At 41.4% G+C, this 12,699-nt stretch overlaps 1 protein-coding gene across 1 annotated transcript in view; it reads left to right on the top strand.

Moving 5' to 3' along the window:
• The first annotated feature begins 1,001 nt into the window (after positions 1 to 1,001).
• Positions 1,002 to 12,699, top strand: part of LOC489851 (cytochrome P450 3A12-like) — a 29,810-nt gene continuing 18,112 nt past the window's right edge. Inside the window, exons 1-4 of the mRNA XM_038589238.1 lie at positions 1,002 to 1,250; positions 5,082 to 5,175; positions 7,477 to 7,529; positions 8,965 to 9,064. Coding sequence (XP_038445166.1) covers positions 1,180 to 1,250; positions 5,082 to 5,175; positions 7,477 to 7,529; positions 8,965 to 9,064 — 318 coding nt within the window. The 5' untranslated portion in view covers positions 1,002 to 1,179. The remainder of the gene's footprint in view (positions 1,251 to 5,081; positions 5,176 to 7,476; positions 7,530 to 8,964; positions 9,065 to 12,699) is intronic.

Here is a 12,699-nt window from a genome sequence, read left to right as displayed (position 1 = left end):
AATGGCTGATGGAAAGCCCATTGCAGTCACTAAGTCTCAGTCTTTACATCTGTAAACACAGAATAGCATGACCCTATTGAATGGTGGCCAGTGAATACCTAAAAGGGGGCAGAAATATCTCAGAATTCCTGGGAGTTGTTCCCCTACTTTTCCTAGGATTGTCTTCCAGCTTCCTATGTCTATGCATTGTTGGTACTAAAGATGAGACACTACTCTGGGATACCTCCATTGTCCCAGAGATTCCAGAGGTATGCCACATAATCCATGGTTTCTCGGGCCATACAGACACAGAACATGGGTCTGAGTGATGATAATGAGCAGGGGTAATTTCCAGATGCTATGTTCTCAGATCTCTCCCATCAGGTATGTGGGCTGGTCACCAAAACCTGCCCAGAAGGGACCTACAGCCCAGTCATTGCACCTCTACCAACTCAACTCCACCAACCTTTCTGAATGCTTGCTGAGTATGTAGTCCTTTACTGGGAACTAGGGCCATAATGTTGACAGGTGCTCAGACTGTGCCTTTCTGAGCTCTCTATCTGTAAGGCAAATAGATGTGCAGACCAATAATAGGGCTGGAGGGTAGAGAGGACAATAATAGAACTGGGGCAGTGGGATAGAAGTCTCCTAGAGGACAGAGCTGTTATATGTGTTCCTGAAGGTTGCTGAAGAAAGACTCCAATAGAGGGGAATATGTCAGAGCTGGATTTGAAGGATGGGTAAGAGCTTTCTAGGGAGCCCAGTGGCATTTGTAGTCAGAGGAACCCACATGGGTAGAGATGTGCAGACTTAGCTTGCTTGAAGGATTTCATGTATTTAAAAATAAAGGAAGCCATGGTGACAAGGGCAAGTGAGGGATTTAAGTATGGTGACTTTACCTGAGTTTTTGTAACCTTTGAGATTACCGATAACACTGATTGAGTTGTTTATTGATTTTGGACAGAATATGATCTCAAAGGTCAATCTGGGAGTGTGTCCATGATGCTTTGCCAACACTCATGGCTGGGGGAGAGGGCCCTGCTACTGGCTCCAGCTCCAGTCCTGCCCCATTTTCAGTATACACATTTCAGCCTCACGGAATCATTGCTATGGGAAGGGAAGCCGCACACACGCAGGTCATCAAAGACTAGCCCACACTGCTGAACAAAAGTAGGGGAGACTCACAGAGAGAAAGTGGCCATGGACCTGATCCCAAGCTTTTCCACAGAAACCTGGCTTCTTCTGGCTACCAGCCTGGTGCTGTTCTACCTGTAAGTAACTACCCAGGTTCATCATCCCCGGAACCTTCAATTTGTGTTGCTAATCAGCATCCACTCCCTTTTCCTTGTCTGTTTTGAGGATCAAGGAATTAAGAAAGAAGTTGCTTAAGTGTTGAGTACTTCAAACATGCTGTGAACACCTAAAAGATTATTATTGACCTCACCAGATCTACTGAAGTATACCTACCGCACCGCAACTCCAATTCCTGTAGCCAGGAGGGTTTGAGTGACAGTAGTTGCTTCTGGGGGCGATCTTCTGATGGACCACCAGTTGGGACCTAGACTAATTAAGCAGAATTCAAGAGAGGCAGAATAAAATCAACAGGCCCCAATACCCTGGGGTCCTCATCCCTTTCTAAGCTATGGGGATTCTGGAGGCCGAGGGAGTGGCTTGAGTCATTGGCTCACTACCTTCACCTTCTGGTCTGTGCCTTCCACAGGATATATATTGGATTGGGCCTGTATCACTAGGTGGCTCCTGCTCCCCCCACTCTCTACCGCCAGGCATTATGAATACAAGGCACTTGATGCACCCTGACAACCGAGGGGGTGCTAGAGATGCTTTTTTCCCCTCTTCTGACTGAGCTCTTCCCTCTTTCCTGCACCCCTCTACTGGCCATCCCTCACCCTGTACTGTGCAGAACTCCTTACCCCTAAATCAACATCCTTAGAGCTGAGGAGACTTGGTAGAAATCTTTCAAAATTTATTCATTTCACCTTTTCCTTCCACTCTCTGGAATGGTTAGCATCAGGATAGAGATTTTCCCCCCTACCCCTCAATATGAATCTGCCAGCAGCCAAGAGGCAGAGCTTTGAAAGCCAATTTGGATTTAAACTATGCTTTTGCCTTTATATTACAGTACTGGAGGAGGAATTGAAACATCTGGCAGAGGAATTCCTTTCAGTGATGGGATTCCCACCATCGTGGAGCAGTTTGGGAAAGGATTGAGTTTTACAACATGGGTAGGAAAGACCCTCCATGTCATATTTGACCTCTGTCTCAATTTCACTTTCTTTAAGAGGAGGAAATCATGAGATGTGAACATAGAACATGGAACATAGAACATTTTCATTTTCTAAGAGAAAGGTTAGAATGCTAGGTAGTGTGGCAAGACATTTCTGTATGACATTTAAAATGAATAGATAGTGTTTAATTTCATTCTCCTTAACAATAGGGTTGGGGGTTTTTTGTTTTTGTTTTTGTGTGTGTGTGTGTTTTTTTTTCTGAGATAAGAGTCTTTCTAGTATGCTTTTTCCTACCAATAAAAGAGGGCTGTTGGTTCAGCCTTTGTGACTGTAAAAGTGCATAAAGCATACATCTTCTAGAGTAATATGAATTTAGTGTACACATGCATTCTTCTATGATATATTTGTATGTGTCTTAAATGCATGTGCCCGCAGCTTATTTTAATTTTTCAGCACAGGTGAGTAGTGAGACAGAGCCTGAACTGATGTGAGAGGCATCCAGATAGAACTGGGGATGGAGCAGGAGAATATTCCTCCCTCAGAACAGACCTCCCAGAAATACTCCTCTGTCCTGGTCCCACAGGAGATCATCACAGGACCATAAGGTTAGCATCTCATCTGCTTGAAGCGAGGGAACAAGAACACACCATGTAAGTTCCAGTGTGTCATCTGGCAGTGGGGCTGTCACTAGATACTGTCACCACCAGGCAAACAACACTGTGGACTTAGAAGACACTGGTGTAATCAAGACTCAGTAGCTGTAGACAATGCCCGCTGCAGGCACGCAATGCAAAAACAATTTTGGTGGGAATGTGAACTGGTGTAGCCACTCTGGAAAACTGTGTGGAGGACCCTCAAAGAGTTAAAAATAGACCTGCCCTACGACCCAGCAATTGCACTATTGGGGATTTACCCCAAAGATACAGATGCAGTGAAACGCCGGGACACCTGCACCCCGATGTTTATAGCAGCAATGGCCACGATAGCCAAACTGTAAAAATGGCTTCTATGTTAGGCCCTTCAATTGTACCAGCAGCTGCATGACTCTACCAAGAAGAGGGAAGCTGGAAAGAATCAGAAAAATTCACTCAGCCCCCTGCCTGCCTTCTTATGGAGCCATGTGGCTTTAGACAGTACACAAGATCTTTCCTTGGGACCAGTGTTCCTGACTATCCCTCACTTGCTTGGCCTCACTTGGGAGTTCATGGAGCACAGTGAATGTTCAGAAACAGGACTTGATTTAGAGTGGTGGTGATGGCAAGAAGAGAATGGAGGTGGGACCAACTAAGACTACCCTGGCTTCTACAATTGGTGCTGATGAGTCCAGCTGTACTAGAGGAAGGATCCAAACACTCAGTCGGACACAGCTGAGGGACATCCACTGGTCCCTCAAATACTGGTCATTTTGTGCAATTTTGTGAGTTTGTTTACATTTTATATGATTTGCTGGTTTTGTAGGGACTATTTTGAACATTTACTGTCTTAAGGTTAGTCCCCAGAGATGAGGAGACAAGGTCTTCATTCCAATCTATGGAACATTTTATCATTACTCATTTTTGTTGCATAACATGTATTCTGCTGTCAACTGGAGGTGTCTGGACTTTGGAAGGTCTCATATCAGATAGCACCTGCAGGGCATGTACCATCTCTACCCAACACTGTTTCCAACTGTACTTTCCTTATTTTCCTCTATGGGGTAAGCCTTGTAGGCTTAGCAGGTTTGTGAGTAAAATGGTTTCTGGCAGCTCCTGGCCTCAGCCTCTCTTCTTCCTCCACCCTGCCATCCCTCAGCAAACCTAAGTGGAAGGGTTCTAAGTATCCCCCAGTTGTGGGATTCTACACATGACACATGAAAGATGATTGTAGGCAAGCCTGTCATAGGGAGCATCAACCGTAATGGGTTTCTCAGACAGTGGAAGCACAGAGCCAGTAAACTAACTGCTTTGTGAGTAACCATCTTGAAGAGAAAATGAGTGTACCTTGCAGTGTGCTGAGCAGGTGAGTATCACAGGTTGAAGGACCAGATGCCACGATGGGAAGAATGGTCTGGAAGTGGATTGTTTCCTTACTGATTCTTTTATATGAAGTCATTTGGGGCACATATGGGCCAGTCTGTCTTCTCTGCAGCTCAAGAGAACCAGACTTCCTGACAACAGAGACTGGGTGGAGCTGAAAGAATTTCACTTTTCTATGGGACAGTGGAGCCTTGGACACAATAATCACTATACAAACATAAGAGCACTGTGGTTGCTCAAGGCTCTCTCTCTGAAGACAGATTTAAGAAGGCCTATATCCAGAACCATCACAGAGCCTATAGTGAAGGAAAAACACAAAGATCTCTGAGCAAACTGTATGAGTATTTTCATGGTCTGCTCTCAGAACCTCTCAGCTCTTGAGTAGATGCAATTAAGCAAAATCTCATCACTAGAGTAGAGAATCACATTTCCTCTTTCCACCTAGAATGAGAATCTCCAAAATCATGGAAGAGTCATTTACTAAATAGGCATAACTGAATTTCCTGGAAGAAATCAGCATGAATCTTTCAGGAGCACTCAAGGGCGGAATATTTATCAAATATTCATTCTAGGATTGAGACCACGACATTTTCAGCTACTCTTAGCTAATCATTATTACGTTTTGACAGTCTCACAGTGGAGACTGGAAAGGAGATGATCAACATCATCATCAAGATGATGATGAGCGAATGCAATTATTGCTGTTGGAATTGTTGTTATCATTTCTTGCCGATTGTTACCTCCTCCCTCCCTTGACTATTCCACTTCTGTGTCATTGACTGGCTAGCCCCAGCACCTTTTCCACCATCCCTGTGACCTGGCTTTCTCTTTGGCTTTATAGCTATGGGACCTACATGCATGGACTTTTTAAGAAGCTGGGAATTCCTGGGCCAGCACCTCTGCCTTTTTTGGGAACTGTTCTTGGCTACCGTAATGTGAGTATTGTTTGAGCTATGACTTTTGCTTCTGTCAGTTGCAAATCCCACTTTAATTCCATAATAAAAATGCTCCTTCTCACGAGGAAATCTTCGATTCTGACTTTCCAGAAATCTGTCAAGTCTACCCCAGAGCTCTATTGTCTGTTATTATGAGCCTCAGGGTTTGCCTCAGTGGGCAGCCCAGCTCTCTGACTAATTCAGCATGGAACTTGATGCTTTAGCTTATGAGCATTATGAAGAGGCTTTTGTTTTGTTTTTGGAAGGTGTGGATTCCCAGGAAGGCATCATCATATTGGTATTAGGAGAAGAGAACCAAGGGTGTCCGTGCTAGTGGTCCAGTGAGCTATGTATGCTAGAATCAGACTTTTTTGTTCTTGCACAAGCCCTGGATAGCCCTTTCCATTTCCTGGATGGTTCTCGAACTTCAGATTATTGGGCAGCCCAAGATTCACCACTGGGGAATTTGCACATACTTGAATTCTCTCACGAACTGACCAACCCCCTGCAGCTATTTGCATGCACCTAATTCTCCCTTTGCTAACAGTGAAATCTCAGCTTTACTTCTCTACCTTCAAAAGAGACACCCTATGTGTGAGTTCAGCAGGGAGGGAGTTTAACTGTTTCTCTATTGACTTCAGGTTTTAACCTTTAAAGGACTTGTGTGGGTTTTGGTTTTCCTACAAAGCAAGAACCACCCATATATCCCTAGAAAAAAGATACTTTGACAAAATTATTAAGAAATTAATGTAACTGGTTGGGCCTGGGTGGGTGGCTCAGTTGGTTAAGCATCAGACCTTTGATTTCAGCTCAGGTCATGATATCAGGGTCATGGGATGGAGACCAGCATCTATTCCACATGCAGCATTGAGTCGGCTTCAGATTCTCTCTCTTCTTCTCCCTTTGCTTCTTCCCTGCCCTCCCCCACCTGCTTGTGCACTCTCTCTTTCATTTTTGAAATGAATCAATAAAATCTTTACAAAAAAAGAAATTAATGTAATTGAATGGAATGTACTAGCGACACACAGACTGATGTTGGTAGAGTGGTTGTGGTTAATCCAGCTTTGATGCCTTGTCCGAAGTCTAGTCTTCTACAGGAGTTAGAAGATCACATAGCGGAAGTCGGCAGTCTCACCTGCAAGCTGCTCTCTGCTGTGGAGTTCCTTTCCCACAGATCTGAGGCTTATTTCTCTGATTCTGCTTTTCCCTACTGAGACTCTCAGTGCCCAATTATCATCTAAGAACTTCTGGACTTTCCCTCTGAAGAAACAATAATTTCCTTTCCACTTTTCCCAGATCAATTCCTTAGTACATACACCCAAGACCACATTTCTGGGATCCTGATTTGTAGTGTTAAAACATCAAAATCACAGTTGAAATGAAGGCACTAGAAGTCTTGTTGTTGTTCTTTTAGTGATAGAAGTGAAAACTCTTATCAAGTGTTTTATTTGGCTCTGATATTTGTGGGATGGGGGCATTATCTCCTCTCTGTGTTGTGATGGAGAACTGGAAGGTGAGTCCACTCTGTCATTCATTCATTCCTCACTTTCTCACTAAACAAGCATGTTTAACTCATGTAAAACTGCTAGATTAAAAGAGGTCACTGGTGCCTTAATATCTTAAATCCACTGGGGTACCTGGGTGTCTCAGTAGTTGGGCATCTGCCTTGCCTCAGTCATGATCCCGGGGTCCTGGGATCGAGTCCTACATAAGGCACCCTTCAGGAAGCCTGCTTCTCCCTCTGCCTATGTCTCTGCCTATCTCTGTGTGTCTCTCACGAATAAATAAATACAAATCTTTTTTTAAAAAATTAAAAAATAAAGAGTTAAAAATTAACATAAAATAAAACAAATATCCTAAATCCACTGGAATCTAGTAGGGCTCATGAGATCAACAAACAGAATGCTAGCTGACATTCAGAATATGCAGCCATGCTGCCTTTCCCTCAGCTCCAGTTTTCTACATGGCCCTGAGGTAATGATTCAGAGGGTTCTGAGATTTAGATATAATGCACAAGCCAAACACATCAGACACACAGAGACTACCCAGTCCTCCCAGACAGGGTAAGATGTTCAGTATCTCCAACACTTGGAAATAGTGCAAGAGGGACATGAAATTCTCCATTTCCATATATCCTCTGTTTTCTCTCATTTCTGATAGTCCCCTGTGATTAACAGCTTCCCTCTATCTGCTAGTGAGAGGCTGTAAGGCACATTTCATGCGATCTAAGTCATTTTGTTCCCCATTACCCATAGGGCTCAGTACATTTAGACTAATAATATGTTTTGATTTCTCTTGCAGGGTTTTTGTGATTTTGATGAGAAATGTTTTAGAAAGTATGGAAGAATGTGGGGGTGAGTATTCTGGACATTTCCATTGACTAGGCCTGTTGTGATGAGGAGGACCCTGTGGTGTGGACAGTCTTAGTCAAGAGCCCCTTGTGATGAAGCCTGCTGTAGTAAAGCTTCTGGAGGCTCTCCTTCCCAAGATCCCATATGTCACCACGTGTGCAGCTTTAAGTGTAAATCGGACCTGGAGTGTTACCTTTATTTGTAGTCTGGATTAAATATATCCTTTGAAAGAAGGGTTTGGATAAACAGAATGGAAAGCCATTTCTACTCACCTTTTCTTTTTTTATGTATATTTTTTATTGGAATTTGATTTGCCAACTTATAACACCCAATGCTCATTCTGTCAAGTGCCCCTCCTCAGTGCCTGTCACCCAGTCACCCCATGCCCCCGCCCACCTCCCCTTCCACTATCCCTTGTTCGTTTCCCAATGTTAGGGGTCTCTCATGTTTTGTCACCCTCTCTAATATTTTCCACTCATTTTCTCTGCTTTTCCCTATAATCCCTTTCACTATTTTTTATATTCCCTGTATGAGTGAACTTATATAATGATTGTCCTTCTCCGATTGACTTGCTACTCACCTTTTTCTTACTTTTTTGTAAGTGTGGAGTTTGTTTTGCATTTTAATTTTAGGCCCAGATTTTTCTTTCAACGGAGGTATTCAATGTGGAAGTATTTCTTTATTCTGTGAACTTGAGATGTAAGAGAATTTTAAGCCACAGTGTTTCCTGGTGGGTTGATGGACTGTGATTTTGTAGTATGATCTTGGCTTCTTGCACTGGATGCTCCTGTTCAGAGCTGCCAGAGGTTTGGTGAAGCTGAGGGAGAGATATGATGTGGTTCTGGGATGCTCACAGACAGGAGTGTACCTCCTCTTACCTCTTTATCTCTGGTCACATCCTCAGAGACCGTGGGGCTCTGAGTGGCAAGGCCCATAAGCAGCATGATGGAATAGAAAGAAGACAGATCTCTGGATGGACACTGGTTTAGCCCCACTGTCCCTGCCCACCTTCAGCACTGCTCAACTCTGAATGGAGTCAGAATTACATCATGTGCCCCGGTTCTGTCTTTACTGTGTGGCTTTCGAGCCTGGCTGTGGACAAGAACCACCTGGGAGAGCTTGTTCAAAAGGCAGATTCTTGGGCCCCATGTCAAACTTACTAACCTAAGTTTCTTCTGGATGATATATATAAACATTATTTGAAATGTCTAAAATACATCAAAAATATTTGAAACATTCTAAACATGCAAAAAACTGTAGAGAATGGAACTATCCATGTACACATCACCTAGAGTTAACAAATGTTCTACTGTTATTTCTAATCATGATGTCAGAGTTTAGATTATATAATGTCAGGATAAAAGTTGAGACTTTCAGGTGTGGCTGCAGCTGCAGAAACTGTCATGTTAATATAATCAGTTCTGTTTTCCTGACACAGGTTTTATGATGGGCGACAGCCCGTGTTGGCTATCATGGATCCAGACATGATTAAAACAGTGCTAGTGAAAGAATGTTATTCTGTCTTCACAAACCGACGGGTAAGCATGGAGTTTTTTAATTAATTAATTAATTAATTTATTTATTTATAATAAATTTATTTTTTATTGGTGTTCAATTCGTCAACATACAGAATAACACTCAGTACTCATCCCATCAAGTGCCCACCTCAGTGCCCACCACCCACTCACCCCCAACCCCGACCCACCTCCCCTCCCACCACCCCTAGTCGTTTCCTCGAGTTAGGAGTCTTTCATGTTCTGTCTCCCTTTCTGATATTTCCCACTCATTTTTTCTCCTTTCCCCTTTATTCCCTTTCACTATCTTTTATATTCCCCAAATGATTGAGACCATATAATGTTTGTCCTTCTCCAATTGTCTTATTTCACTCAGCATAATTTATTTTTTAATGGGATTTCAATTTTCCAACATATAGCATAGCACCCAGTGCTCATCCCATCAAATGCCCCCCTCAGTGCCCATCACCTAGTCACTCCCACCCGCCACCCACCTCCCTTTCCACCACCCCTTGTTTGTTTCCCAGAGTTAGGAGTGTCTCATGTTCTGTCTCCCTTTCTGATATTTCCCACTCATTTTTTCTCCTTTCCCCTTTATTCCCTTTCACTGGAATTGGAAGGTATTATGCTGAGTGAAATAAGTCAATCGGAGAAGGACAAACATTATATGGTCTCATTCATTTGGGGTATATTAAAAATATTTATTTATTTATTTATTTATTTATTTATTTATTCATTCATAAAACTTTCGTTTGGCACAATGACAGACTCACAGGAAGTTGTCGTAGGAGGTCCCATGTTGTATGGTCTTCAAGCCCTTTCCCCTAAGGTAATATCTGCGTAATGATAGTACAGTATGGAAGCAGAAATAGCCATTGGTTCTAGCCATTGAACTTATTCAGGTTTCAGTGATTTTAGGCACACTCAAATGTACCTTGTGCATGTGTGATTGCTCCTGAACACTGATCTTACATGTACACTTGTGTATCCTCCACCCCATTCATGTTATAGAGCTGTTCCATCATCAGCCTCCTGCTTACTTTCTTTTGTAGGCATGGTATGTAGCTTGTCTTTTTGTTGTATGAGAGTCTTCTGCAGAGCAAGCATTTCTTATCTTGATAAGGCCAATTTAACATTCTTTTCCTTTGATGGGCTGTGACTTTGGCATCAAGTTTGAAAACTCTTTATCTAGCCCTAAGTCCCAAGGATTTTCTCAAAGTAGTTCATTTTATAGTTTACATTTAAGTATATACTTTTATGTTTTATATTTGTAATATGAATCATGCATAGTTTTGTGTTTCACATTTAATTCTGTGATCCATTTTGTGTTAATTTTTAGTGTTAATTGTGAGCTGTGACATTTAGGTCAAAAATCCTTATTTCTGGCCTATGGTTGTGTAAGCACTCCAGCATCACTTGTGGAAAGGCTGTACTTCCTGCATTGAATGGCTTTTGTACCAGTATCAAAACTGAGTCGGGCCTATGTGTTTGTATCTATTTGTCAATCTCTGTTCTGTTCATTGATCTCTGTATCTATCCCTCTACCGGTGCCACCGTGTCTTGATTACTGTAACTATATAGTAAGTCTCAATATCATGAACAGTGATTCCTCCCATTTTATTTTTGTTGGAATTGTTTTAGGTATTCTAGCTCCTTTGCCTTTCCATACAAATTTAGAATTAGCTTATCTATGTTTGCATAATATTTGCCAGGATTTTGTAAGACATGATTTAGACCTACCAATCATTTGTGCAAAATCTAGATCTTTATTATGTCATGTCTTTCAAAGCATGAACACAATATGTGTTTATTTAGGCGTTCTTTGAGTCTTTTCACCAGCATTTCATTCTCAACAGGAAAACCATACATGTTTTGTTCAATACACATCTCAAGTATTTCACCTTCTTTGTGTGATTATAGTTGTTATTGTGTTCTTAATGTGTTTTCACATATTCATTATCTAGAAATGTGGTTGATTTTTGGTGTTGATCTTATTTCCTACATCCTAGCTTAACTCATTTATTAGATGCAGAGATGTTCTTTTTTATATCCCTCAAGATATTCTACATAGCCAATTATTTCACTGATATAGGGACACTCCTATTTTTTTATTTTAGAAAAGTATTTTATTTTATTTTATTTTATTTTATTTTATTTTATTGTAGTTCAATTTGGCAACATATAGCATAACACAGAGGGCTCATCCCATTAAGTGCCCCCCCAGTGCCCGTCACCCAGTTACCCCAATCCCCAGCCCTCCTTCCTTTCCACCACCCCGTGTTCATTTCCCAGAGTTAGGAGTCTCTCATGTTCTGTCACCTTCACTGATATTTCTCACTCATTTTCTCTCCTTTCCCCTTTATTCCCTTTCACTATTTTTTATATTCCCCAAATGAATGAAGCCATATAAGGTTTGTCCTTCTCCAATTGACTTACTTCACTCACCATAATACCCTCCAGTTCCATCCACGTCAAAGCAAATGGTGGTATTTGTAATTTCTAGTGGCTGAGTAATATTCCATTGTATATATATACCACATCTTTATCCATTCATCTTTTGATGGACACCAAGGCTCCTTCCACAGTTTGGCTATTGTGGACATTGCTGCGATAATCATTGGGATGCAGGTGAGGGACACTCCCACTTTATCTTTTTAATCTGCATGCCTTTTATTTCTTTGTCTTGTCTTATTGCACTGGCTAGGATTTCTAGTATGGTTTTTGAGCAAGAGTGGTGAGAGTGAATATTTTTGCCTTGTTCCTGATGTTAAGGGTAAACATTCAGCTTTTCACCATTTAACTATTTATACATGTATTTTTACAATGAAAACTATATATTTAAATGTGATGTTTTGATTTATAAAGTGATCATCACAAATGAAATGTATTGACATATCTATCACCACCCAGAGTTACTTTGTTTGTGTGTGTGTGTGTGTGCGTGTGTGGTAAGAACATGTAAGATCTACTTTTTAAGCAAATTTCAAATATATGGTACAGTATTTTAATTATAATCACCATGCAGTATATTCGATCTCCAGAACTTATTTTTCTCAACACTGAAAGTTTGTACCCTGTGATTACTATTTGTCCTCTTTCTTCCTCCCCAGCCTCTGACAGCTACCATTCTACTCTGTTATTGAGCTTGACTTTATTTTTCTAGATTCCACTTATAAGTGAGATCATGTGTTACCTGTCCTTCAGTGTATGATTTAGTTCCCTTAGTATGTAGTCATGTTGTCCACATTCAACTATGCTATTGGAAATGGCAGGATTTCCTTCTTTTTTAAGGTTGAGCAATATTCAATTTTCTTTATCCATTCATCCTTCCATTTAAATTTATGTATGTATACATGTATGTATTTGTATTTAAAATCTAGCTAGTTAACATACAATGCAATATTGGTTTCAGAAGTGGAATTCAGAGATTCATCGCTTATATACAATACCCAGTGCTCATCACGGTGCTCTCCTTAATGCTCATCACTCATCTAGCCCTTCCACCATTCACCTCCCTCTATCGACCCTCGGTTTGTTCTCTATCATTAAGTGTCTCTTGTGATTTGTTTCCCTCTCTCCTTTGTCCCCCTCACTTCGCATATGTTCATCTGTTTTGTTTCTTAAATTTGACTTAGGAGTGAAACCATATCGCATTTGTC

This window comes from Canis lupus, unplaced genomic scaffold (assembly GCF_011100685.1).
Source record: "Canis lupus familiaris isolate Mischka breed German Shepherd unplaced genomic scaffold, alternate assembly UU_Cfam_GSD_1.0 chrUn_S1776H1973, whole genome shotgun sequence".
NCBI classification, from domain to species: domain Eukaryota; kingdom Metazoa; phylum Chordata; class Mammalia; order Carnivora; family Canidae; genus Canis; species Canis lupus.
This window is presented reverse-complemented; position numbering and strand designations above follow the sequence as displayed.